Here is a 26,324-nt window from a genome sequence, read left to right as displayed (position 1 = left end):
CAGCACAGTAGCCTGTAGCCTACTGATTCGGTGATGAGTGTGTAGCCTACTTTCTACTTACATACTCTAATATGGTTCCACTGATTGATGAAATTACATTGAAAATTTAAGTGCAAATGTCAAAACAAAAGCGATGCAACTGCCGATGGGCATCTGTTGTTTTAATGATTAAAAACAGGTCTTAGGCTATACAATGTCTCAATCTTTTCTCTTATTATCAAAGGGGGGCCTGGCATGAAAAGTTTGGGAACTGCTGCTCCAATGCATTTACTTACAGAGAGTGACAGAAAGATATTCAGTGAGAGAGAGAGACATTCAGTGAGAGAGAGAGAGAGAGAGAGAGAGAGAGAGAGAGAGAGAGAGAGAGAGAGATTCAGTGAGAGAGAGAGAGAGAGAGAGAGAGAGAGAGAGAGAGAGAGAGAGAGAGAGAGAGAGAGATGAGTGTTTATGAGTGCTCTTGCGAATACATCATCTTTGCGGCACCTGCAGTCTGGGAACCTGTGGGGGTGAGATGACCTGCTGGGCCTGATGCATTTACACAGCAGGAACTATGAACTACACCACACACACGCACACACACACACACAGACACAGACACACACACACAAACACACTCGCACACACACACCATCCACTCTAAAAGAGGACCTATAGGCCTGACTCGCTACAGAGGAAATATGAGCCATACACAGACACTATATGAGTACAGCATCACACACACACACAAACACACACACACACACACACACACACACACTCGCAAAATCCACTCTAAAAGAGGACCTATAGGCCTGACTCGCTACAGAGGAAATATGAGCCATACACAGACTATATATATAAGTACAAAACCACACACACGCACGCCTGCACGCAAGCACGCACACACACACACACACACTCACAAACACACACCATACACTCTAATTGAGGTCCTACAGGCCTGACTCGGTACAGACACACACTCACAGAGGCAGTGCAGACAGTACCATCCACTTGATTGCAAAAGCATAACTGAGGCAGACACATGTGTGTGTGAGCCAGAGAGTGTGTGTGTGTGTGAGAGAGCCAGAGGGAGAGAGAGTGTGTTTCATCCACCTGATCACTATGGGCTCAACTAAAGGAGGACTGAGGCAGTCACATAAGAGAGGCAGCAGCAACACAGATCCTTTAGGATCAATGCATTGTGCTGATGTGTGTGGCTGTGTGTGTGTGTGTGTGTGTGTGTGTGTGTGTGTGTGTGTGTGTGTGTGTGTGTGTGTGTGTGTGTGTGTGTGTGTTGTGTGTGTGTGTGTGTGAGCGATAGAGAGAGAGAGTGTGTTCCTCACCTTCTTAAGCACGCTGTCTGACTCTGTCCTCCTTAGATCTGCTGCGTCTTCCCCGTCCTCTCTGTCTCCATCTGAAGGAAGAGATCAGGATCATGAAGAATATACTAATATACTGTGTGTGTGTGTGTGTGTGAGTGGGGGTCTGAGGGGTTGGGGGGGCAGCAGAGTATATGGCTGTATGAGTCTGTGTGGTTTAGGTGTGTCTGTGTAGGTGTTTGTGTGATTGACAAGGTGAGAGAGAGCGAGAGAAAGGGTGTATGTCTGTATGAGTCTGTGTGCATGTCTGTAGGTGTAGATGTGCTTGTGTGTGTGTGTGTGTGTGTGTGTGTGTGTGTGTGTGTGTGTGTGTGTGTGTGTGTGTGTGTGTGTGTGTGTGTGTGTGTGCACGTCTGTAGGTGGGTGCGTGTGCGTGTGTGTGTGTGTGTGTGTGTGTGTGTGTGTGTGTGTGTGTGTGTGTGTGTGTGTGTGTGTGTGTGTGTGAGAGAGTGTGTGTGTGTCTCATTATAGCTCTGATAAGACCAAACGGCAGCAGCAGCAGCAGCAGCAGCATCAGCTCCGGATGCCCCTCCCCCCTCCTCTGCTGGGGCCGCAGGCAGCTGTGCTGAAACTGCTGCTGGTAATGAGCGGGGAGGAGGGGCGAACACTGCCCTGGGTTACAGCAGGGTCTCAACAACACTTCACTTTACACAGAGCACAGCAGAGAGAGGGGAGGTGGGGAGAGATCAAGGGAGACAGACATGGCAAGAGAGAGAGGGAGTGAGAGAGACTGACATGCTTTTCACAGGGGAAGCAACAAATGATCAAGCGACAATTCATTTCCAATGTGATGCAGGCGGGCAGTGTGCGCAGTGTGGGCTAGGCGGGCGGTGTGGTGGAGGGGCACAGTACAGAGACTCTTGCCGTGTTGATACGTGAGTCTATAACACCAGTGGCGCCTGCAGCTGTACGGCTGTACGCACTGTGCGTACCTTGTTACGCGAGAAGAAAAAAAAAGAGAGAGAGTCTGAAATCATGCGCTGAGCCTGGCAAAAGTGCACAAGGCACAAACAAACGAAAAGTGATTAAAGCACAAACAAACGCTTACAAAAGTTATCTGACACACGCTGGTCCCAGCACGACGCATGCATTGCCACTGTAATCAAATATTATGAACGGATATTACAAAAGGGAAACTGCAGACAGAGGGGCGCGCAAAAAAAGACATAGGCCCTATCTACGAAGTACGATGACTGACAAAAGACTGACCGGACTTGCTCTCATGAATATTCACACAGATTTGGAAATCGACAGTGAAAAAGTACTAAAACAATATGCAGAAGGAGAATTAACTTAAATTAGAAGGGCAATGTGTTTGGGCTGTAAACCATTATCTGCGCGCGAGAGTAGGCTAATGTGCGTTTTTTTTTTAGGGGGGAGGGGGTGCGTTGCATGGTGGCTCTGTGCGTACCTCACAATTTTTTTCTGCAGGCGCCCCTGTATAACACGACCCGCCCACCCACCTGCATGCCTCCATGATAAAAAATACGCAACTTCTTAGGTGGCAGTGTGGAAATATAAGGAAATTGACCAATCAGTATTGTTTATTCAATGATATTACAGTTTAGTTCAAGGGCACAAATAGAGGAAACTTTTGGCAGTAGTAATCCCAGACGTTAGGCCAACCAGATAGAAAATGCTCTCACTTTTAAAAGATGGTTTGTTACAACCACTTTCCCATTTTTGTAATGCTTTTTATTGAATGTAATATGCGTGCATGATTTGATATTAGGCAACGTAGCGCATGATCTAACCATTCATTTAAAAGCAATGTAGGCTACGAAAATGCAATTATGAGGTTTCTTTTACCACATTCTAATATATAATTAATGAATGATAATATATTATAATAATATAATACCACACCGTATAAAATGTTAATTTCAAATCAATAATATGTACACTCTTTCAAATGTCTAGCTTTGGCCACAATGGGGTTCAGTCACTCATGCCAGTAGAGCATCATTTGATTTGATTTGATTTGATTCGATTTCAGAGACAGGCTGAGGGAGACTGAGAGAGTCTGAGATTGAGGAAGACACCACACTCGTTCTCTTGTAAGTGAGAAAGAGCGCCGGAGAGCAGAGTGTGTTTGAGAGAGAGAACGGGAGAGTGAGGGAGGAAAGAGAGAACGGGAGAGTGAGGGTGGAGAGAGAGAGAACGGGAGAGTGAGGGTGGAGAGAGAGAGAACGGGAGAGTGAGGGTGGAGAGAGAGAGAACGGGAGAGTGAGGGAGGAGAGAGAGAACGGTACAGTGAGGGTGGAGAGAGAGAGAAAAGCAGAAGAAAAGGCCAGGTTGAGCGTGTCACGGAGAGGTAGAGTAAGAAGGATGGCAGCCTCTCCCTGTGTGCGGCGTGCTATGAGGTGCTGGCTTGCCTTTTCACAATAGAGCAGATCTGAACAACAGAGCGAGAATGGGGGAGAGACGTTATCAGAGACCCCTGCTCTAAAATTGGGCAGTTTTATTGTAATGGATGGTTGACTGAGGAGGATGAGAAGTAAAGGAGAGAGGGAGAGAAAAGAAAAAGAGAAAAAAGACTCCTTGATGTGTTAGATGTGTTTATATGTCCAAAGTGGAGTTGAAATGACTGAGAGAGAGATGGAGATATGGAGGTATGGAAAGATGGAGAGATGGAGATACAGAGAGAGAAAAAGAATAATGGAGATATGGAGAGAGAGGTAGATGTAGAAAGACAAACTGTAGCCCCTCACTCTTGGATATGTTCATCTGGTGGCTGTCGAATCCTCCGAAGGTCTCTGCCCGGCGCGGCAGACTCACAGGCCCCACTCCCCCCACCGCCTCCTGGGCCACCTGCTGCCCCACGGCCCCGCCAAGACTCCCATTCACCAGCGTCTGAAGCGTCTCAACTGAAACACACACACACACACACACACACACACACACACACACACACACACACACACACAGTTAAGTTAAGTGCCTGCTAAAACCGATAGTACCTACACATGGTAGCAACCTCTAACACTGAGACATATTAGCGAACAGTAACAACCATAACAACCACAACCATACCACATTACATAATTTACTTACACACACACATCGCTGAGATAACAAACACACACACACACACACACACACACACACACACACACACACACACACACACACACACACACACACACACACACACACACACACACATGGCCCACTCGTCATGTTGCTAACGGCATTACTGCTAACTCACTTAGTGACAAACCACAGGGACATTAGTGCTGGAAATGGGCTTAAAACAGACCAGGCCACCTCAAAGGGGCTGTCCTCTCCTCACCAAACATTTGTTATCTTTAAGCACATGAATAATGCATCCAACATTGTTCTGGTGATGTTTGCTTAGGTTTAAACTTGTGAGTGCATGAAATGGCAGTTTGTTCTGGCTAAAACTGCATTACTTTCATCTGACTCTGATGCATTTATAATGTTTTAAGTATATCTTGTCTCTAGAAAGGGGAACAACTTCTGAAACATGTGAGAGCCTCTAAGCTCTTTGCCTGCCAAAGATGCCTCCTGATTTCTTGTACCTGTCAATATGTCTGTATCTGTATATCTTCTGATTCCCTGTATGAAATGACTGCTTTGGCCATACAGGTGCTCATTTGTCATGCCAATAAGCCACTTTTCAATTTGAATTTGACAGAGAGAGAACAGAGATAGACAGAAAGAGAGAGTGAGAAAGGGAAATAAAAAGAGAGAGAAGTAACAGAGACCTTGTGTACTCACCTTCCTTGAGCGCATCCTTCATGATGGGTTCTCCTTTGGGCACATCGTCGTTGCAGGCGCGGAACAGCATCTTAGAACAGGAAGAACCCTCGTCTGCTTGTCCACAGTCACACATATCCCGGAACACCTTCATCTTCTCTTGTAGCAGGCTCACAATCTGATCATCCTTCTTCTTCAGAATCTCTGATAAGAATAAAGGACAGAGAGAGAGAGACAAGGTTGCTGTTTGCAGTTATTCACTCTTTTTAGCGGCAATGAAATGCCTTGATAAAGCATTCGTTGATTTGGCTTGATTTGATTTGGGAGATAGAGGAAAAAGGGGAAAGAAAGAGAGAGACATATGTTAAAGGTAACGTCCATGATTCTAAACTCATACACTTTTTGTCGAATTTGGCAAATTGCTCCTCATGGTCCTCCAATGCTTCAGGAGCACGGAAGGAAGAGGCGTAATCTGATCGGCTGTTGAGCTCAAATATCAACAACCTTTCACAAAAGCGAATTGCGGATTACACCAAAAGGTAGGACGATTTTCAGGAGCTTATTTAGCGCTTGACTGAAGACTTGAAGACTAAAGTCTCTCTGCAAAATTGATCTGAATTGAAGTGAGATGAAGTGGTAACTAAAAATTGAAAAAACTGAGTCAAAGAAACACACTTTTGAATGCTTGACTGACAACAAAGCACCGCATCAGCACCTGTTGGGACACAGTTCAGGAATAGAACACACACACAAAGAAAACACATGCTCACACTCGTACATTCACCTTGAAAAACAAACTTTTGTACATCCCTCAAAACACAAACACAAACACGCGCACACACACTCCCACTTGCAGTTTTGTGTTTATTTCTTTTACCTCTGAGCTCCTTGGCTTTGCTCTCCATCAGTCTCTTGTCTTCCTCTGTCTCACTGGGGATGCCCTCATCCTCATCCTTCTCTCTGGGAGACAGAAACATCAGCTTAAACCATCACTCTCTCTTCCACACACACAGTTTTCTTTTCCTCTATAAGACTGAGAAAAGGGCCCGCAGGGGAACACATCAACCAGTAATCACTCATTCACACACACACACACACACACACACACATACACATTCACACATACTCAAAGACACACACACACACACACACAAGATTTTACACATACGCAAAGACACACACACATCCATTTCTCTTCTTTATTCTTCTCCACCTCGCTCCACCTATCTATTTCTCTTCCTTATCCCTCTCTCTCATGTGCTGCAGATGGCTAATCTGTGAGAAGAGAAAAGCAAACAGCCCTCTCCCCCCATCATTAATCCTCACACAGATTAGCCACAGCCTCCATAAGGATGGAGAGATCACTTTCCCACCGCAAATGTATCTTTTTATCAATCAATCCCATTTTTCTCTTTCTACTTTACCCTATTTTTTCCCTCTCCCTCTCTCTCTCTCTCTTTATCTTGATCTTTCGCTCTGGTGCTCCCTCTCTCCATCTTACCCGGCATCTTTCACTTTCAGTCAGTCTCTCTGTCAATCAGAAGATCTATCTGTCCATAGCTCATCTGTCTGCTTTCCTTTTCCATCTGCTTCATTCTCCTCCGTCCCTCTGTCCCTCTCTCCAAGTCCTCAGGTTCCATTTCTCTCTCTTTCTCTACATCGCCATCCATTTCAGTCTATACCTGTTGCCTGTTAGGATAAATATCTTTCTACACGTTTCCCCTCTCTCCATCTCTATTTTGTGTTTTATCTTTCTCTCCATCTCTCAGTATCTCCGTCCTTCTCTCTTTTGGCTCTTTGGAGCATCACTCTATCTAACTCTTTGATCTCTCTCTCTCTTTCTTCTCTACATCTCTCCTCTCTCTCTTCTCTCCATCCCTCCCCATCTCTCCTGTGTGAGACCCACATGGACTGTATGGCGATCTCTCTCTCTCTCTTCTCTACCTCTCTACATCTCTGCAACTCTCTCTTCTCTCCATCCCTCACCATCTCTCCTGTGTTAGACTCACATGGACTGCATGGCGATCTCTCTCTCTCTCTTCTCTACCTCTCTACATCTCTCCTCTCTCTCTTCTCTCCATCCATCCCCATCTCTCCTGTGTGAGACTCACATGGACTGCATGGCGATCTCTCTCTCTCTCTCTTCTCTACCTCTCTACATCTCTGCAACTCTCTCCTCTCTCTCCTCTCTCCATCCCTCCCCATCTCTCCTGTGTGAGACTCACATGGACTGTATGGCGATCTTTCTCTCTCTTTTCTCTACCTCTCTACCTCTCTACATCTCTCCTCTCTCTCTTCTCTCCATCCCTCCCCATCTCTCCTGTGTGAGACTCACATGGACTGCATGGCGATCTCTCTCTCTCTTTTCTCTACCTCTCTACATCTCTCCTCTCTCTCTTCTCTCCATCCCTCCCCATCTCTCCTGCATGGCGATCTCTCTCTCTCCTCCACCTCTCTACATCTCTACATCCCCGCAACTCCTCTCCTCTCTCCATCCCTCCCCATCTATCCTGTGTGAGACTCACATGGACTGCATGGCGTCTTGGAGGAGCTGCATCCAGTTGTTGCGCTCCTCCTTGGAGCTGGCGTGGACCTCCACCATCTCTGGCTTATCCGTGCCCGCCGTGATGAGGAACAGACCGCGCTCCTCGTTGGCCACCTCGCGCACAATCAGCCTCTGCAGGGAGATCACCGTCGAGCGCTGGTCCTGCAGGGCCCACGGAGGGGAGGGGAGGGCAGAGGGGAGAGACAGAGGGAGGAGAGAGAGAAAGAGAGAGAGGGAGAGAGAGGGAGGGAGAGAGAGAGAGGGGGAGAGAGAGCAGACACAGTGGGAGACAGGAAGTGATTAACAGGGAAATGAAGATACAGGGAACAGAACAAAAATAATGAAAGGAAGATAGATAGATAGATAGATAGAAAGAAATAAAGAGAAGAGAGGGAAGGATGTAAAAAGATGGAGGGTAAAGGAAGAGGAGAGGAGAGAAGGAAGAGAGAGGTCAAGTGTATGAGCAAATGACAAAACGATTGAAAGACTGAGAACAGACACATACAGGATTGATAATTATTTAGTGGATCAGAATCAGATGTGTGGGGAAACCCAGATGAAGGGATAAGGGTCATTTTCCCACATGCTGTCACTCTTCCCCTGCCTCATCATCCCTCATCCCTCCATCGCCGTGACTGTGCCAGCAGAGAGGAAATGACACGCTCGCCTGCTTCAGTCACTCAGAGCCCAGCCACCCGGATCACATCATTGTACTCCAGCGGCCACCCCTCACACACACACACACACACACACACACACACACACACACACACACACACACACACACACACACACACACACACACACACACACACACACACACACACACACACACACAAAGACTCACAGACACACACACACACACACACACACACACACACACACACACACACACACAGCAGAGAAAGCAAGACAGGAAGAGAGAGATAGAGAGGAAGAATGAGAGAGATAAAGAGCGTGGTGAGAGAGACAGGTAGAGGAAGTGAAGGGGAAGAAGATAGAAAGAGAGAGGAGAGAGAGAAGGTAGAGAGTATGAGAGATAAAGGAAGGAGAGAGGAAACTCGCCTCACCACGTCTGACAGACACACACATGTTACGCAACAGCCTGTGACTCATGGCACACTGTGCATCCTGTGTTGTTCCTCTCTCCTTCAACCTCTCATTCTCCCTCTCCTTCTACCTCTCCCCCTCCTTCACCCTCTCTCAGCTCAATGAATCTATGCTCTCTCTGTTATTTCTCTCTCCCTTGTCCCTCATTCTCTTTCTACCTCTTTCAGTTCAATTCATCTTGGCATGAACAATTAGAGATGTATTGCCAAAGCATTCACAGGAACAGTAGATCATGAATAAAAGGGAAAAAAGGAGAGAACATAACATACAGGACCATAATATAATTGACAGGCAACGAGCAAAGTCTATCACGCATGACCTAAAGTGTGGCGTGTGGGAACACTGCACTGACTCACTCATGTTTGCGCTTAGCATCTTGCTCATGATATTAAGCTATAGTTAATAGTTGTTGCTTTAGCCTTTACCAGTTGCCCGTCAATGAAATCAGAGCCCATACTGTTTCACTCCCTCTCTCCTTCTCCCGTTTGAGTGGATTTGCTTTGTATTGGTAATATAAAGCTTAAAAGTCTCTCTCTGTTTCTTCATCTATTTTTTTGTTGTCTCTTATTCTCTCTTGGTTTCTCTCCTCTCTCCTTCACTTTGTAGGTCTCTTGCTCCCCCCCCCCTTTCTGTATGTCTGTGCGTCTGATTTCCATCAGGGCTGGTGAGATTGAGTTCAGCCAGAAAAGAGAAAACCCCCTCAGCAGTAATTGGTGGAAAAATTAGCCAATGCCAACGTCACTGCTGGCCCCTAGAGGCCAGAGCCTGCCAAACCTCTCTCTAAGTCCACGTCCAGTCCCACACACTACCACACACACACACACACCAGAGCAGCTGCACGTGGTCCGGATATGAGCCGCATCTGTGATCTGGAGTCAACTGCTACCTGCCTGATTAAAACCATTCCTCCTAAGGCATAGAGCAGGGAGTGTGTTATGCAACCCCTCCACTGTAAACGGGGTGGGACTGGGGGCCGGGTGGGGTGTGTGTGTGTATGCTTGTGTGTGTTTGTGTGTGTGTGTGTGCACTTGTGTGTGGAGGGGGATGTGGGGTACAATGCAACTGCAACAGCATGTTCGGAAAATCTTACGGTGAAACACAGCAGGACTGAAAAACAGATTGCCGAAAGGCTAGGAGATGGAGCACTGAAAGTGAGTGAGGAGCTTAGCGTTGCTGTAGGATTTCAACCCGAGAGTGAAGGAGAGAGGTATAAAAACTAGCCTGCCTTCACTGGTGGGCAGGTTGCATTGGATAAAAGTATCAGTAACGTTAATATAGAACGAAATGAATAAAATGCAGCTCATGGTTCACTTACCAGTGCGGCAAACATGTATTTCTGATCTTTTTCCTGTAGAAACACGAGGACGTCTGACAGCAGCAAGGCCTGGACATCTGAGAGATAGAGAGTGGGTGATGGAGAGAGAAAGGAAGAGAGAGAGAGAGAGAGTGTGTTACACACTTTCCTTGAATAGAGCAGGGAAGTAGGGAAAGGTAGCGAGAAGAGAAAAACCTTTCTGAAAAATCATTTTAAGGAGGCCAGCAAGCCAGAGAGAGAGAGAGAGAGAGAGAGAGAGAGAGAGATAGAGAGAGAAAGAGAGAGAGAGAGGGCAGATGAGTAATACTTGACTGGAAGGTCAGACAGAGGGAAACCTAGTTGAAAGGAGGAAAATGAGAGGCGAAGACAGGGTGGGTAGGTAGGCAGAACCTCAGCAACAGTAAAACCTGTAAGTGGAGACCCATGACCTTCCACTGGCCCTGTCGTTCATAAACCCACTGCTTCAGCCTCGTGTTCAAACACACAGTTTCTTGTTATAGCTAACTGGATCTAATGGACAACCTAGTTTTTCTGCACCAAGGAAGATAATAACAAAGATGTAAAGTGAATAACACAAAACAGAGAGACAATCTACACTAGACACTATGCTAAGCTAGCCTTATCGACTATCAACCAACCTCCTGTTGTAGCTAACAGGCCTGATAAACTAGCTGGTGAAACGCTCAATGGTCTTTCACACACAGACAATGACAAAGATGCAGAATAAGGCACTATGCTAAACGAGGATCTGTGACACTATGGTACCCTAGCCCCATGGAATAGACAGCTCCCTGTTGCAGTTTACAGCAATATAGAGTTCAAAGGACTAGCTAGAGATACACTTCATAGGATGAGAACGACGTAGCCATGCTGAATAAAGACACTAAGCTAACCTCGTTGACTAACAACCCACTTCCCGTTGTGGCTAACTCGCCCATATGGAGTTTAATGTGGTAACTGGAGACTCACTTCTTGGCCTTTCATACACAGAAAGAGAGTGAGAAAGATGTGTAGATGCAGAATGAGAAGCACTGAGGAACTGGGGAAGAACAGTCATGAGGCAACCACAGGACAGAGGTCAGACACCAAATCTAACCAGAACATTCAAAATATGGGCAAAACAGAATGTAGGAGGAATATGCTGCACAAAGGTGGGAGGAAGAGAAATAATAGGGGAAACACCGACACACACACACACACACACACACACATACACACACACAAAGACACACTGATACACACACACACACACACACACACACACACACACACACACACACACACACACAAAGACACACAAAGACACACTGATACACACACACATACACACACAGACACACACACACACACACACACACACACACACACACACACACAAAGACACACAGATACACACACAGGTCTATCTTGTCTAAGTGTCTATCACGGCTATCCAACAACATGTCATACAGTATATGTATTTATGAAACTAGACATGGAACATAGGCAGTCACCAATGGGAGCCGAACCCCACTGCTGCTAATCTCTGGTCTTTCCAGTATTCATTTATACTGTCTATCTGGGTATCATGCTATATGTGAACATTATAAATCTGTCTAGTTGTATATCGTCTGTCTTTTCTATCTTTGTTTCATGACCACTTGTCAATATTATAAAACCAGACAGTGCAGACAGACAGTGACCAGTAGAAGCCCAAGCCCAGAATCTGAATCCCCAATCAGTACATATTAGAATGCAAAGACAGTCTGGACCCCTAGAGGAGTCCAACATCACGTGTGTGTGTGTTCTGCTCACCCTTGAGCCTGCCGGTGGCGCTCTTGAGCTGCAGCGATCCGTCGTGCAGCAGGCGCCGTCCGCGGAGCAGGTCCTCGCGGGCGAACATCTGTCCGCTCTTCATGCGCATGATGGACTTGCTGTCGGTGCGCGAGTGGATCTCCTTCAGGCGCCGGCGCTTGTCCTGCTCGCTCACGCGGCTGTCCACCGCCGCTATCACCTCCTTCACCAGGATCAGCGCCTGGGTCAGGTCAGCGTGGTCCTCCTCATCCTCTACAATACCCCACACACACACACAGACACACAGACACAGACACACACACACACACACACACACACACACACACAAACACACAGACACACACACAGACACACAAACACACACACACAAACGCACACACACAAGCGTTACTTAATTTTTTTGCAATCAATGTGAATATTCACCTAGCGGCACTCTATGCAGGTCCCTATCCATACTTAACAGAGTTGTTTGTTTATAATCTGATCATCTGTAGACAGTCTATAGGGAACCATCCAAATAAAGTGTGTTTATAATCTGAGCCTCTTTAGGTAGTCTATAGGGGACCATCCAAATAAGGTGTGTCAAAAAAAATAAAAAATGAACATCTGGTTCCCCATCCACCTGTTAGGTTTGGATCTGGCTTGGACGGCCGACCCATTTCCTGTCTCGTGAAGCAACAAGGGCGACTGCAGAGATAGACAACAGGAAGGAGCCGCAGGGAGAGGGGAGACGTTCCCTGTCATGATCTCATATGGAACGCAGAACCGTGTGTTTTCACAGAGAGAACCACCAGAGATTTTTTTAAACAAAGACTGGTTCTGTCATGAGTTAAGCCTCTGGCAAAGCATGAGTTAGTAGAGGAGATGTGTGTGTGTGTTTGTGTGTGTGTATGTGTGTGTGTGTGTGTGTGTGTGTTTGTGTGTGTGAGAGAGAGAGAGATGTGAGTGTGTGTTTGTGTGTGTGTGTGTGTGTATGTGTGTGTGTGTGTGTGTGTGTGTGTGTGTGTGTGTGTGTGTGTGTGTTTGTGTGTGTGTGAGAGAGAGAGATGTGAGTGTGTCCTTCCAGTGCCAATATGTCAGACTGACTTTTAGCCAAAAGTCCCCCTGAGTGTGGTGTAACCCAGGATGGCACAGTGTGGGCGGTGGGCTGTGGTTTTAAGCTAACTGCCATCATCTGTAGAGACAGACCAAAATCAATATGCACTCTTCCCCCTCTCCCCCCCCCCTCCCACAGCACAGCCCGATTCTGTCAGAGTGAGAGTGTGTAGGTGTGCATATGTGTGTGTCTGTGGGTTTTTGTGTGTGTATGTGTGCATGTAAACGTTAAGACTTTGTGTGTTTGAGCATATGAGTGGGTATGTGTGTACATATATTTTTATGTGAGTGTATGTGTGTGTGTGTGTGTGTGTGTGTGTGTGTGTGTGTGTGTGTGTGTGTGTGTGTGTGTGTGTGTGTGCGCTTACCTCTGGTGTTCTGAAGTATCCTCTGCAGCAATACTGGGTATTTGGTTATTCTCTGAGTGACAAGCAGAATGCATTCTGGGATACCCATCCTCCTCACTATACTGCTGCTCATTTTCCTCTGAAGGACAGAAAGAGAGAAAGAGGGGTAGGGGGGAGACAGAAAGAGAGGGAGGGAGGCAGGAAGAGAGATGGAAGGAGAAGGATAGAAAGGGAGAGAGAGGGAGAGAAAGAAGGAGGGGGAGATTCTTCAGACTGAGTGAAGACAGACAGCTTTCATGATGCACACTCGCCTGCAAACACCATGAATATTTGAATATCAATCACACTGGGGCTCCGGAATAAATACGAGCAAATGCACACCTCGTTGTTAGCCACAGTGGTATCCAACTCCCACTTCACACATCTGAATGACATGCTTCTCTTACGGGCCATTACTGCACACATGCATCAACACCTCCAGTTTTATGGAGACAGTCTGACACCTCCAGGCAACCAGTCCATTTCCTGCCTTTTCTGTTAAATGGTGTCATTTTCTACATGCCTGACTATGCATCAGGCGGCACAGGAAGTCCTACCTAACTAAGGTGACAGTGAATACTACATGGGAGAGGATTTTGATATACATGTGAGCAGAATTACTAAGAAAAGAGTTTCAAAGATTTAAGAGTTTCTACTCCCTGACTAGTGATATAGCAACAAAGCATAAAGTATACACATTTACACTTGAAATCCAATAGACTCTCATGAAAAGTTGTGGCTCTACACACATTTCTATACATATATACTACATATGTATTGCTGTGTGCTGCGTTTACCTTGATGAAGGCCTGGAAGCGCTTGTCCTTGGCATGGTGCTCCTTGTACAGGTTCACAGCCTCGTTGTGGCGACTGCAGAACTTCCCATAGACCCGTTTCATGGAGTCGGCTCTGGGCCCTGAGAACTGAGACACACACGAGGACGTTAAGACACCAGGAACGCAAGCAGCTTTTTCTCTTTTACAGACTATGATTAACTAAGACACATAATAGATTACAAAATACAGTAAGACTAGACTAGTAGGAGTCGTATGAATGCAAAAAGATCAACCAAAGCAGCCATTTTTTTCTTTTAAAAGCTATGTTTGGAGCAAGCCACTTCATTACTAGATCTACAACAAACTGCAACACTTTCTATCAAAATATTAAACAGCTTTATTGTCCCCTAGAATAACTAGATCATTCTATTAAGACAAGCTCTAATGTTAACACTAAGTAAGATCTCTCCTGGCCTTTCCTTCCTTCACTGAAGTACTAAATAACTAGACCAGGCTATATACAGAACAGACGTGATTGGATGTCACCCATCTCTGTCTTTGCTAACGCTCTCTCCTCACCTTTCCTCACCTCTCTTAGGAGGTTCTCCCTCTATCCTCTAAATGACACACACGCACACACACACGCACACACACACACCCCTTCACAGAAGAGTTTGAGATTTAGGCACTACTTGACTGAATGGGGTTAATGATCTAACTCCTTTTTATAACAATTCCCCAAACTGCCTCATTCCATATCCATCTCACTTACACACACACACACACACACAGTTACACACACACACACACACACTAACCTGAACAAACAATCACACGCACGCTCCAATACTCACAAACACGCAAAAACACACACACTCACTCTCTTACACATAAACAAACACACACGTGCCAATAAAAAACACACACACACACACACACACACTCACCTGGGCAACGAGCACGTCTCCGATCCTCTCAATGGCGAATCCCCCACTGTCTCCAGCCTGGAGCTGGGCGTCCCTCTTGAGCTCCAGCAGGCAGGACAGAAAGTGTGTGTGCATATCCAGCAGATCGTCCAGGACGGGGAACATGCGCTCCAGGATCTGGACCTCCAGCTGTACCTCCTTCTGGAGGCCCTTGCAGTACACCTCCGCCATCACGCGCAGCGTCCGCACGTGGTGCATCTCCGTCTGGATCAACTCTGAGAAACACATCGGATACGTTTGTCCCTTGATCTGATAATCTGTTTTTCTTTGTCTTTTTGTTTGGTTATATTTCTTGCCTGTGCAATATCGCACTTACAACCATGACAATAAGCAGAGGGACACACACACACACACACATACACACAGACACTTGCAAAAACACACACATACACACAGACACACACACACACACAGACACACACACACAAACACACACACACACACACACACACACACACACACACACACACACACAGACACACACACACACATACACACAGACACACACACACACACACAAACACACACACACACACACACACACACACACACACACAGACACACACACACACACACACACACATATACACACAGACACTTGCAAAAACACACACACAAACAACGATAAACACACACTTCCCACAGTGGCTCCAGTGTGAGAGTGTGAAATTAAATGAAACTGAATTACATTTCTGATCCCATCAAGGACTGAAGCAAGACTCCTCCATGCTTTTTCCCTTCTCATATTTAAACACTCAGACTCGGTCTCTCTCTCTCTCTCACTCACTAACACACACACACACACACCCACACCCACACCCACACCCACACACACACACACACACACACACACACTCCAGTAATCCGTCATATCCCCTGCACCATCCTCCTCCGGCGAGAGCCATTTAAAGTGCGCAGTCATCTCTCCCTGCTGATGAGGTCACGTCACCGTGGCGACGCCTCTCATCAACAACAGAACTATTCAAACGAGTGACAGGTCAGACATTTCACGCTCCACTGCAGAGGGTAAACAAGCCAGCGAGGCAAGCAAGAAAAACAACAACAACAACAGCAACTACAGAGCGAGACAGATGAGAAGACATCCATCAGGCGGCCTACCGTAGATGACATCCTGCCTCTTGATGGCATCCTTCTTCAGGTGCTTCAGGTACTTCTTGTCCACTATGAAGCTCCAGGAGTCGGCCTCCAGTTCTTTGGCGTCCGCCTCAAACTCACCCATCAGCTGGGTGTCAATCATCTCTGTTCCTGAAAGATGTGTTAAATAAATAAAACACCATAGCCTCACACAAGCCTGTAATTAAACGTCCCTTTCAAGACCTGAACTAGCTGACCAGGGATGATGAGATGCTAATGGTCTGCTTGTATACACACACACACACACACACACACACACACACGTCTGTGTGAACATAAACAGACCCATAAACACAGAGGCCTGCACACATACACACACACACACACAACCTTGAGTACAGGCAAATGCACACACACACACACACACACACACACACACACACACACACACACACACCTGCCAACAGAGACAGATACATTTTTTTCTCCAAAATGAGACGCAAATGAGACACTGCTAGAACAGCACCAGGAGACTTTAGAGCCCATCCATCCCAATCAGATATCCACCTGGCGGTCAGCTGTGCTCAGCGCTGCGCTAATACGGTAACTCACTAGAGCGGTTGCGCTAATGCTGCCGGCTGTAAACAAGGCCGGGCTAATGGCGTCCGCTGAGACGACAGCGGGGGCGGCTCACCTTCATCTACCAGAGACTCGGTGGACTCATTGACCTTGCTGGGCTTGTGCAGGGAGTCAGTAGACTGGGACAGATAGCGCAATCCCTTCAGAGGGATATCATCAAACACTGGCCTATTGGGAGAGACAGACAGAGGGAGAGAGAGAGGGAGGGGAAGAGGGAGAGAGAGAGGGGGAAGGAAAGAAAGAAAGAGATAGAGAGGGAAAGGACAAATGAGAGAGAAATAATGGAAGCAAGGAAGAGGCAGAGAGTGAGACAGGTAGATAAAGAGATAGAGGGATGCAGAGAGTGAGACAGGTAGATAAAGAGATGGAGGGATGCAGAGAGTGAGACAGGTAGATAAAGAGATAGAGGGATGCAGAAGAGTGAGACAGGTAGATAAAGAGATAGAGGGATGCAGAGAGTGAGACAGGTAGATAAAGAGATAGAGGGATGCAGAGAGTGAGACAGGTAGATAAAGAGATGGAGGGATGCAGAGAGTGAGACAGGTAGATAAAGAGATGGAGGGATGCAGAGAGTGAAGCAGTGGGAGAGTGAGTGGAGAGATAGAATGGGGGATTGAGGGTAACAGTGGGCGTCCAAGAGAGAGAGAGAGAGCGAGGGCGGGGAGACATTGAGAAAGACAGGGATGAGGTGAAAAGTAGACAGAAGAAGAGAGAGAGAAGAGAGAGAGAAAGACAGACATAGAGAAGGGGGGTACAGGGCATCAGAGTGACCAATGGGAAGAAGCATTGACATCCAGAAAGGGAAATAAAGAAAGAGGAAGAGAGACAGAGGAAGACAGACAGAGGAAGACAGACAGAGTGAGAAACAAGGACGTTGCACATTCGTTCTGAGAGAACCATCTTAGCAGTGCTAGTTGCACACTCCACTCTTAAGCTAATGACACACAGGACAACTTCAGGAGGACTTTTTGTTAGAACACAGAACTGAGATTACAGTATCTAATGTTTTAAATCCAAACAGTGTTTTAAGTGTATTTCCAACAAAGCATTAGTATCTAATAGATTCAGATAGGTACTCATATGTGTTTAAATACTGGACATTAGAAATACATGTCCTACTTGGGCTCTGCGATATGAAGTTCTTTGTTTGACCAGCTCAAGAGGGAGAGTTTCAACACTTGTGTAATGTATATAAACTATATCACACACACACACACACACACACACACACACACACACACACACACACACACACACACACACACACACACACCCTGCAATGTTGCTGATGGAGATGCTCTTGGAGAGGTTGCTGCTGTTGAAGGGCATGAGTGTGTGTCTGCGCGGGGCCGTCACCAAGGAGTGCTCCTCCGGGGACAAGATGGCCGACCAGGGGCGTTCCCGTGACCCTGAGGCTATACACAAACACACACATAGAAACGCATGATGCAAACACACACACACACACACACACACACACAATACACATGCATAACACACACACACACACACACACACACACACACACACACACACACACACATTACACACAGATAATACACAAACACAAACAAATCCATTTTATAACCCAAGTTTGAAGATTTTGCACATGAGTTTGAAAGCTGTGGTAGTGGATAAGATGAGGTCTTACATTTGGGTCTTAGTGTGACAGCGGGCATGGTGGCAGAGTCCGGGACGGCGCGCTGCTGCTGTTTATGCATCTAAGGGTGAACCGAGGGACGGAATAAATAACAAAGCCAAGGATAAAACAAGTCATTCTTACTGTAATACAGTGGAGGGGGAGAGGGGACAGGCTTCTCAATAAACAGTGTTATTACTGCAGATGAAGAAAAAATCAGCCTAGACGCGGGATGGAAAACAATAACAACAACAACAAAAACAGAAGGAAATGGAAGTGAAAACAAACAACCTTCATTTTCACCTTGGCACAAACAGGCAGCGATTCTCTGCAGCCTTTATGGACACACATGTAGCAATCTGAGAGACAAGATGGGAGAAAACACACGCATTAGCAATCTGAGAGACAGACGAGAGAGGAAAAAAAACACACATTAGACACACGAATTAAACACACTCATTAGACCAGGTTCAATTTTCCCCTCTCTATGCAGTGGAAAAGGACTCTATCCAGACCCTTCCAGAATTCATGCGTGTGTTCCTACATGTGTATGTGTGTGTGTGTGTGCCTTTTGTGCTTGTGTGTGTGCATGAGAGAGGGGGAGAGAGAGTACAGTATGTGTGTTTCTCTGATGGCGCTTATTTGTGTGTGTGTGTTTGTGTGTGTGTGTGTGTGTGTGTTTTCACTCTTGCCAGTTGTGGCAAAAGTGAATTCTTCAAAGCTCTTAATTATATATCACACTCTGCACTCAGCTGAGCCATGGCATTTCTGGCTGCGTGCTTGTGGGGCCATTTCCGGAACAATCTGCCCGAGGAGATGGAGAGGCAGGAAAGTATTCTTAGGTCATCATTTCTGTCTCTGCCTCTGCAGCCAGAGCTAGGAGTATGTGTCTGTGTGTGTGTGTGTGTGTGTGTGTGTGTGTGTGTGTGTGTGTGTGTGTGTGTGTGTGTGTGTGTGTGTGAGGGATTGACTCTAGGCCAGGCAGAGGCCAGGAAACTCCACCAAATACATAAATAAAACACCCCAGAGCTCAGAGGATCCACCAAACACTCTGTGTGTCTCTCTGTGAATGTGTGCATGCTACAGTATGTCGGTGTGTGTGTAGATAAGCATATATACATGCATGTGTGTGTGTGTGTGTTTGAGTGTGTGTGTGTGTGTGTGTGTGTGTGTGTGTTTGTCCCTATGTAGACCATGCTGGGTGTGAGTAGCTGGGCTATGAGGAAGTAAAGGCTGCTGTGTAGGGAAGAGCAACACTTTCCTCTCCTGCTGGTTGCACTGAAGGGTTGTGAAATAAGCTCTATATCCTCCTGAGGGGAACGAACTCACTCACACACACACACACGCACACGCACACACACACAGGCCTCAACAGACCCAAAGACACACACATAACCACTCCTCCCCTATAAGCCCCATAGCCTCCCGAGGCGCACACACACACACACACACAGGCCTCAATAGACCTCTTTAGCTCTCTTTATCTCACACGGCAGTTCACTCCTACCCCCAGCTCTCTGACACTGCTCCTCACACACACACACACACACACACACACACAGGCCTCAATAGACCTCTTTAGCTCTCTTTATCTCACACGGCAGTTCACTACTACCCCCAGCCCTCTGACACTGCACCTCACACACACATACACACACACATACACACACACACACACACATAAACATGCACACACAACCACTCCTCCCCTTGCTGGTAGCTAGCGCATGGCCCGGCAAATCAAATTAGCCTGTTTGTGTTGCACAAGAAACACAATTTGCTCTGCTCCTACTGAGCTACCTTTGAAGTTGTATCGAGTTAGGCTGGAGTTTGTGTTTGCACACCTAAACACAACAAAGTACGCAATTAGAGCCATTATGTGCGGACTCAGTGCACTGCCTGTCTTAATCGCAAAGCTCATTTAATCTTCGCACCAGCTGACATCCATACGGAGCTACTCAGCACCTGAACTCTCTTAAAGACTGAAGTTATTACTACAACAAACACGGACACACGCTGACTAAACACTGACTAAATGCCTCCAGAGGAGTCGGACGGAACTATGTGCAAATACAAAGCATGAATATGTATTGAAAGTAATGAACTGTATACATTATCATGTGTTGACCGTCAAACAACAGTGTCTCAGCATAAACAGTGCGTTATCTGAGGGCATGATGAGACTAAAACAGGCAAACAGGAAAGATACTGACTGTTGCAGAGGAAAGCCTCCTTGGAGCTGATGGCTTTGTGACACTGTGGACACATGGTGGGCTGGCAGGAGCCAACATGGCTGAAGAGGTGGCCGTTCACCGTCCTCTTCTCCCTCTCCTTTGCCTCTTTCTCCTTGTGTCTCTCTTTGTCCTTCTCCTGTGGGGGGGGGGGGGGGGGGGGGGGGGCAGAGAGAGAAATTAAAAGTTTAGTGAAATAAAAAAAGAGAGATGGTGTAGAGATGAACAGATAGTGCCTGTCTTTGCCCTTCAGATACAGATGGAGAAATAGAGGGGAGATAAGGATTTCACTACCTAAAAAGAGAGATGGATGGATGGTAGATTGATAGACTGATAGTGCCTGCCCTGCCCTTCTCCTCAGAATGCAGATACAGGAGGAAGTACAGTAAAGAATACAAAATAAAGTCTTTTTTTTGGGCAGAGAATGAGACAAATAGAAAGAAAGAAAAAGTAAAAGGTTAAGCAAAATGAAAAGAGATGGAGGTGGATTAACAGATGTGTGTGTTTCTGTGTCTGTGTCTGTCTGCCTGCTCATATGGAGAGAGGAACTCCCTCAAAGGGGAGGGTATAATGGGAGGCAAAAATAAAGGTTAAATATAATGAATGTGTGAGAGAGAGAGAGAGAGAGAGAAGGAGAGGGAGGGAGAAATACATATCGAGGGAAAGAGAGGGAAGAGAGAGAGAAGTGAGAAGAGACAGAGAGAACTACAGAGAAGGGGAGGTAGGGCAAAAAGAAATATCAAGGGAAAGAGAGGGAAGAGAGAGAGAGAGAAGTGAGAGGAGACAGAGGTAACTAGAGAGTGAAAGAGAAAGAGAGGGAGAAACTGAGAGAGAGAAGAGAGCCAGTGGGAATAGCCCCATCCAGAGCTCAAAGAGACTCCCCTGAGTCAGTCTGTTCTGTGGGAGACATGCTAATCTTCCAATGGCAAATTAAAAAGACTAACTATCAAGAGAGCCTTTAACCTGCTCTCAGTTAGCCCCCAGGAGCTTCTTCAGCACATGGGTTAGCATAGCATTCTATCAGCAGGGCGCACGGCTGTTTCAGAGCTACATCGCCTTCCTGACTAAAAATAAAAGCACTGTTATATTATTGTGATCATGACAGTTCACTCTGATTATGACGGTTGTAGCTCTGTCTAATACAAGCATAATTTTCTCTCATGTCTGATTGTTATGGGAAAAAGTACCACAAAAAACCAACACCACCGCTCTCTGCTGTCATCACTGCCAAGTTCTGTTATTACTGCAAGCAACTTCCCGGTGACAACAATAGCCTAACCCACGACACCCTATGGCACAGACAATGGCTAACGACGATTAGCACGCTTTATTGATTTCCCAGCAACTTAAATGCCAAACGTCATGGGAAGTTGACGGCAAACAATGTGACTGTATTTCACTCAAAACAAAGACTCAGTTTTTCACTAAAACCAAAGATTCCGTATTTCACTACAAACAAATATTCAGTACTTCACTTCATCGAAAGGATTCAGTACTTCACTAAAAACATCCATCGATATCCACCAACCTTCACTATACTCCCTATGGTGTGTTTTCCCTAAATCTGCACTCTGCTGGGTAACTGACAACATGCCAATCAAACATCAAGGACATCAGCACTGACAGACACACCAAAGCAAGCGAACACTGAAGTGCATAAATACTTAAACACACATGGTAGTTATCCCAGGAGAACCCCCCCTCTATACCCCCCCCCCCCCCACAAAGAAAATAAATCTGCCCAGCCTACCTCACTGCCCCTGGGGCTTCTTAGCCTCATGTAGCCCTGGACATCAAACAACTTTTTGTACATCTCTCTTGCGAAGAGAGAGAGAGAGAGAGAGGGAACAGCTGCTTGTGTAAGCCTCAAAGTTTCAGAGCACACACATACACACCCTCAACCACACACACATACACACACAGCTGACCAGCCAGCAGCCAGGGAGGAAGCGAGAGGCCAGTTACTTCATTGCTCCTCTGCCAGTGGCTTCACCCCCCCACACACACACACTCACACACTCAAACACACTCAGACATACACACATTCATACACATACATTAAAACTCCCAATCACACACACACACACACACACACACACACACACACACACGCTATGTATACATTAGTTGTTCACACCATGTGACTCAGACTCACAGCAGACAGAGCTGTGGCCACTGAGCACATTCTCATGTCTGGCCATGAGTTTGTCATGGACTGAGGGTCTGTGAGATACTCATATATCTCATGTACCTCATCGTCATACACACAGCTCAACACACACACACACACACATGTCGTTATACTCATGTCTCAACACTCATGTCACAACACTAGGCAACTTCCTTCTGACTTGAACAAACACACACTCCAATGCATTTCCTGTTCTGAGTTCTGAAGTCCATTGAGATGGTGTGCTAGTTCACAGCTCACTTCTCAAAACACACTTCCTCAGCTGTCTGCTATGAAGGCATCACACAGAAACACCTACACACAAACACTGACATACACAGCCTCACACGCACACGCACACGCACATGCACACGCACACACATACACACACGGGTACACACATGCACAAACATACACCGGGTCACCTTATATGAGTCACAATGCGCTCAGCATCCTTCTACAGGGCACACAAGTGATGATGGGGACACAAGTGATGATGTGGACATTTAGCAGCAGCTGACTGTTTCACACCTTCTTCACAGCAGCAACTAGTGATACAGCAACTAGCACGCACAAACCTCAAATGTTCTCTTTATCTGGGACAGCAATCAATCAGGCTACCTAGAAAGACTGCTGTCAACAACTCATCCAGTTACAGTTAAACTGTTGCAATACCTGCATACTATCTCCACAGTGCGTGTGTACGTGTGTGTGTGTGTGTGTGCACGACATTACACAGCGTTTCATTTATGCACGAGTATTTGTGCATGTGTGTGCATGTGTGTGTGTGTGTGTGTGTGTGTGTGTGTGCGTGTGTGCTATATATATGTACATCTGTATGCGTGTGTTATATATGTACATCTGTGTGTATGTGTGTGCTATATATGTACAGCTGTATGCATGAGTTTGTGTGCACGTGTTAAGTGGGGGCGAGTGTGTGTGTACCGGTTTAGGACTGCATAGCAAATTTCATTGTAAAACTGTGCAATGACAATCAAGGCATTCCATTCTATTCTATTCAGTTCTACTCAGTGACTGTTTGCTATCTTCCGTTTCCACGTCCACGTCTGGCAGTGAGATCAGGGACATGTGTTTGAAAGAGCAGGTTGGGGGTTAAAGAACAGATCGGGGGTGATCGAAAAGATCAGGGGCCTGTTGAATTAGATTGGGGGCCTGTTGAATCAGATGCGATGCTAAAGAGAAGATTGGGAGTCTGTTGAATCATGTTGGGGGCTTGTTGAATCAGATTGGGGGCCTCTTGAATCAGGTTAGGGACTCAAGAAAAGATAGCGGGCCTGTTGAATCAGATTGGGAGCCTTTTGAATCAGATTGGGGGCCTTTTGAATCAGATTGGGGGCCTGTTGAATCAGATTGGGGGCCTGTTGAATCAGATTGGGGGCCTGTTGAATCAGATTGGGGGCCTGTTGAATCAGATTGGGGGCCTTTTGAATCAGTTTGGGGGCCTGTTGAATCAGATTGGGGGCCTGTTGAATCAGATGAGGAACTGATGTGTTGCCTGAGCTACTGACCTGCCTTTAGCTCAACTGGAAGAGCAACACTGAGGTCACGGGTTTGATGACCATCACGCATAACAATGACCTGCACATCTGAGCACACACTCTGATGCAAATGTGCACCTGTTGCAAGTCACTGCAGATTAGCTGTGGATGGGCTAAATGAATAAAAACACTGTGAGCGTAAACTGTAGTCCAGTAAGGATCTCCCCACCATGGGTGTGTGTTCAGAGAGGCTCCAGACTACAGGCGGGCAGAGCTCAGAGCTCGAACACACCGCCCCTCCAGAGGAACGGGTGAAACAAGGGTGTAGACTTCTCCAAAGGGCTGGGGAGGTGTCCTGACTCCCGCTCAGAAAGGGTACATTTGTTCTTGCCATTTTAAACCCAGTCCCTGCCCTATTATATTTAGCACACAGTAGTTAGTGTGAGGCTGATACACTCACTATATCATATATTTAGATCCCACTTCATTTTGATGGAAATCCTTTGGATGGTGATGAATGCAAATAGGCTCAGGGTTGGATATAGGCTAGTCTTTGACTGACAGTTGGGGGCCAGTAAGTTGACAAACAGTAAGTTGACAAGCACTTAAGAATCTGACACAGCTGTTGTGTGTGTGTGTGTGTGTGTGTGTGTGTGTGTGTGTGTGTGTGTCTGTGTGTGTGCGTGTGTGTGTGTGTTAAGACTCACCCGTGTCTTCTTGTACATCTTGTTTTTGAGGTAACTGAAGGTGCGGCTGACTTTGGTCCCACTCTTCCCTTCGAAGTCCCCTCTTAGAGGCCCTGGCTCCTCCTCAGTGATACTGCTAGAGGGGCAGGAGGGATGGAGAGAGAGGGAGAGAGAGAGAGAGGGAGAGAGAGAGCGAGAGAGAGAGAGAGAGAGAGAGAGAGAGAGAGAGACAGAGAAGGGTGCTCAACAAACCTCACACAGTCTTTAGGGATCGATACTGCATTCAAAACTTCACTGATTCTTTAAAAACAATTTGCTCAGTTAAACTTTTCATCCATGAAAACCACTAATTTATTCATGTTGAAAATCCATTGAAATGAATCTAATGAGAGAGTTGGGCTCTCTCACACTAATGAAGAGTCCAATGATCTCACCTGTAGTCCACTGATCCAGCAACACTGGAGAATGAATTAAGACCTGCATGCAAAAAAAAAAACAGCCAATAAGAGTTAAGCACCTTTACTAATCTGCCAATCCAAAGCTATTTTACTAAAACACTCCCCAGTCTGTGTATTTGTCCCAGAACAGATTCCAACTAACAGCGGTAAAACTCACAGAGGGCCTCCACTTTACTGAACCAGGACGGAAGAAAAACAGACCTATTAACCACAAGACCTTGAACAGAACACTATGGAGAACGAGTTCATGAATAAATGCATGAATACACAATTGCATTCTGTGTGTCCCCTAAGAAAATTAAACTCTTTGTTTTTTATTTAGAAAAAAAATATCTGTTAAAATGTCCTTCTGTGAAACAATGTGGCTTATAAAACCCATGCCTCATCTCACCACAGACTGAATTCTGAAAACAGCAGTTACAAAAACAGTCCTCACAGCCAAATACCCAAACAGAAAAATTCCAACGGTGGCTGCCACTGCCAATTGCTCTATTTTGATACCAAATATACAGAGCGTTGTTCAGAAGCAGTGTTTGGGCTGCACACATCCCCGAAGCACACAAATCAGCGAGAGTTTGGCAAGGGTTTGTTTGTGTCGGCCGATCCATGGAGACAGGAGAGTGGCAAATACAATACAGCCCAACCTTTAACCCCACAAAGATTTTTTTAATAAGAATCATGAAAACAAAAGAAAAATAAAGGAAAACAGAGGTGCCATGACAGCAGCCGACCCACTGACTTGGGCCCTGATCGACTCTGGGTCTGTTGTACACTCAGGTTCCATCTTAGATCTGAGGTTTGCAATGGGGATGGGGGGGG

At 46.3% G+C, this 26,324-nt stretch overlaps 1 protein-coding gene across 1 annotated transcript in view; it reads right to left on the bottom strand.

Moving 5' to 3' along the window:
- Positions 1-26,324, bottom strand: part of akap13 (A-kinase anchoring protein 13) — a gene marked incomplete at its 5' end in the record, with an annotated part of 87,269 nt that overhangs the window by 8,643 nt on the left and 52,302 nt on the right. The window contains 18 exons of the mRNA XM_080840184.1: positions 1,326-1,396; positions 4,073-4,228; positions 5,103-5,285; positions 5,959-6,041; positions 7,607-7,788; positions 10,052-10,128; positions 11,846-12,097; positions 13,309-13,426; positions 14,124-14,249; positions 15,050-15,303; positions 16,208-16,354; positions 16,878-16,990; positions 18,096-18,237; positions 18,474-18,543; positions 18,765-18,820; positions 20,675-20,831; positions 25,069-25,183; positions 25,482-25,524. Of these exons, the coding sequence (XP_080696310.1) occupies positions 1,326-1,396; positions 4,073-4,228; positions 5,103-5,285; positions 5,959-6,041; positions 7,607-7,788; positions 10,052-10,128; positions 11,846-12,097; positions 13,309-13,426; positions 14,124-14,249; positions 15,050-15,303; positions 16,208-16,354; positions 16,878-16,990; positions 18,096-18,237; positions 18,474-18,543; positions 18,765-18,820; positions 20,675-20,831; positions 25,069-25,183; positions 25,482-25,524 (2,345 nt within the window). The remainder of the gene's footprint in view (positions 1-1,325; positions 1,397-4,072; positions 4,229-5,102; positions 5,286-5,958; positions 6,042-7,606; positions 7,789-10,051; positions 10,129-11,845; positions 12,098-13,308; positions 13,427-14,123; positions 14,250-15,049; positions 15,304-16,207; positions 16,355-16,877; positions 16,991-18,095; positions 18,238-18,473; positions 18,544-18,764; positions 18,821-20,674; positions 20,832-25,068; positions 25,184-25,481; positions 25,525-26,324) is intronic.

Source organism: Sprattus sprattus (assembly GCF_963457725.1).
Source record: "Sprattus sprattus genome assembly, chromosome: 6".
In the NCBI taxonomy this organism is placed as follows: Eukaryota; Metazoa; Chordata; class Actinopteri; order Clupeiformes; family Clupeidae; genus Sprattus; species Sprattus sprattus.
This window is presented reverse-complemented; position numbering and strand designations above follow the sequence as displayed.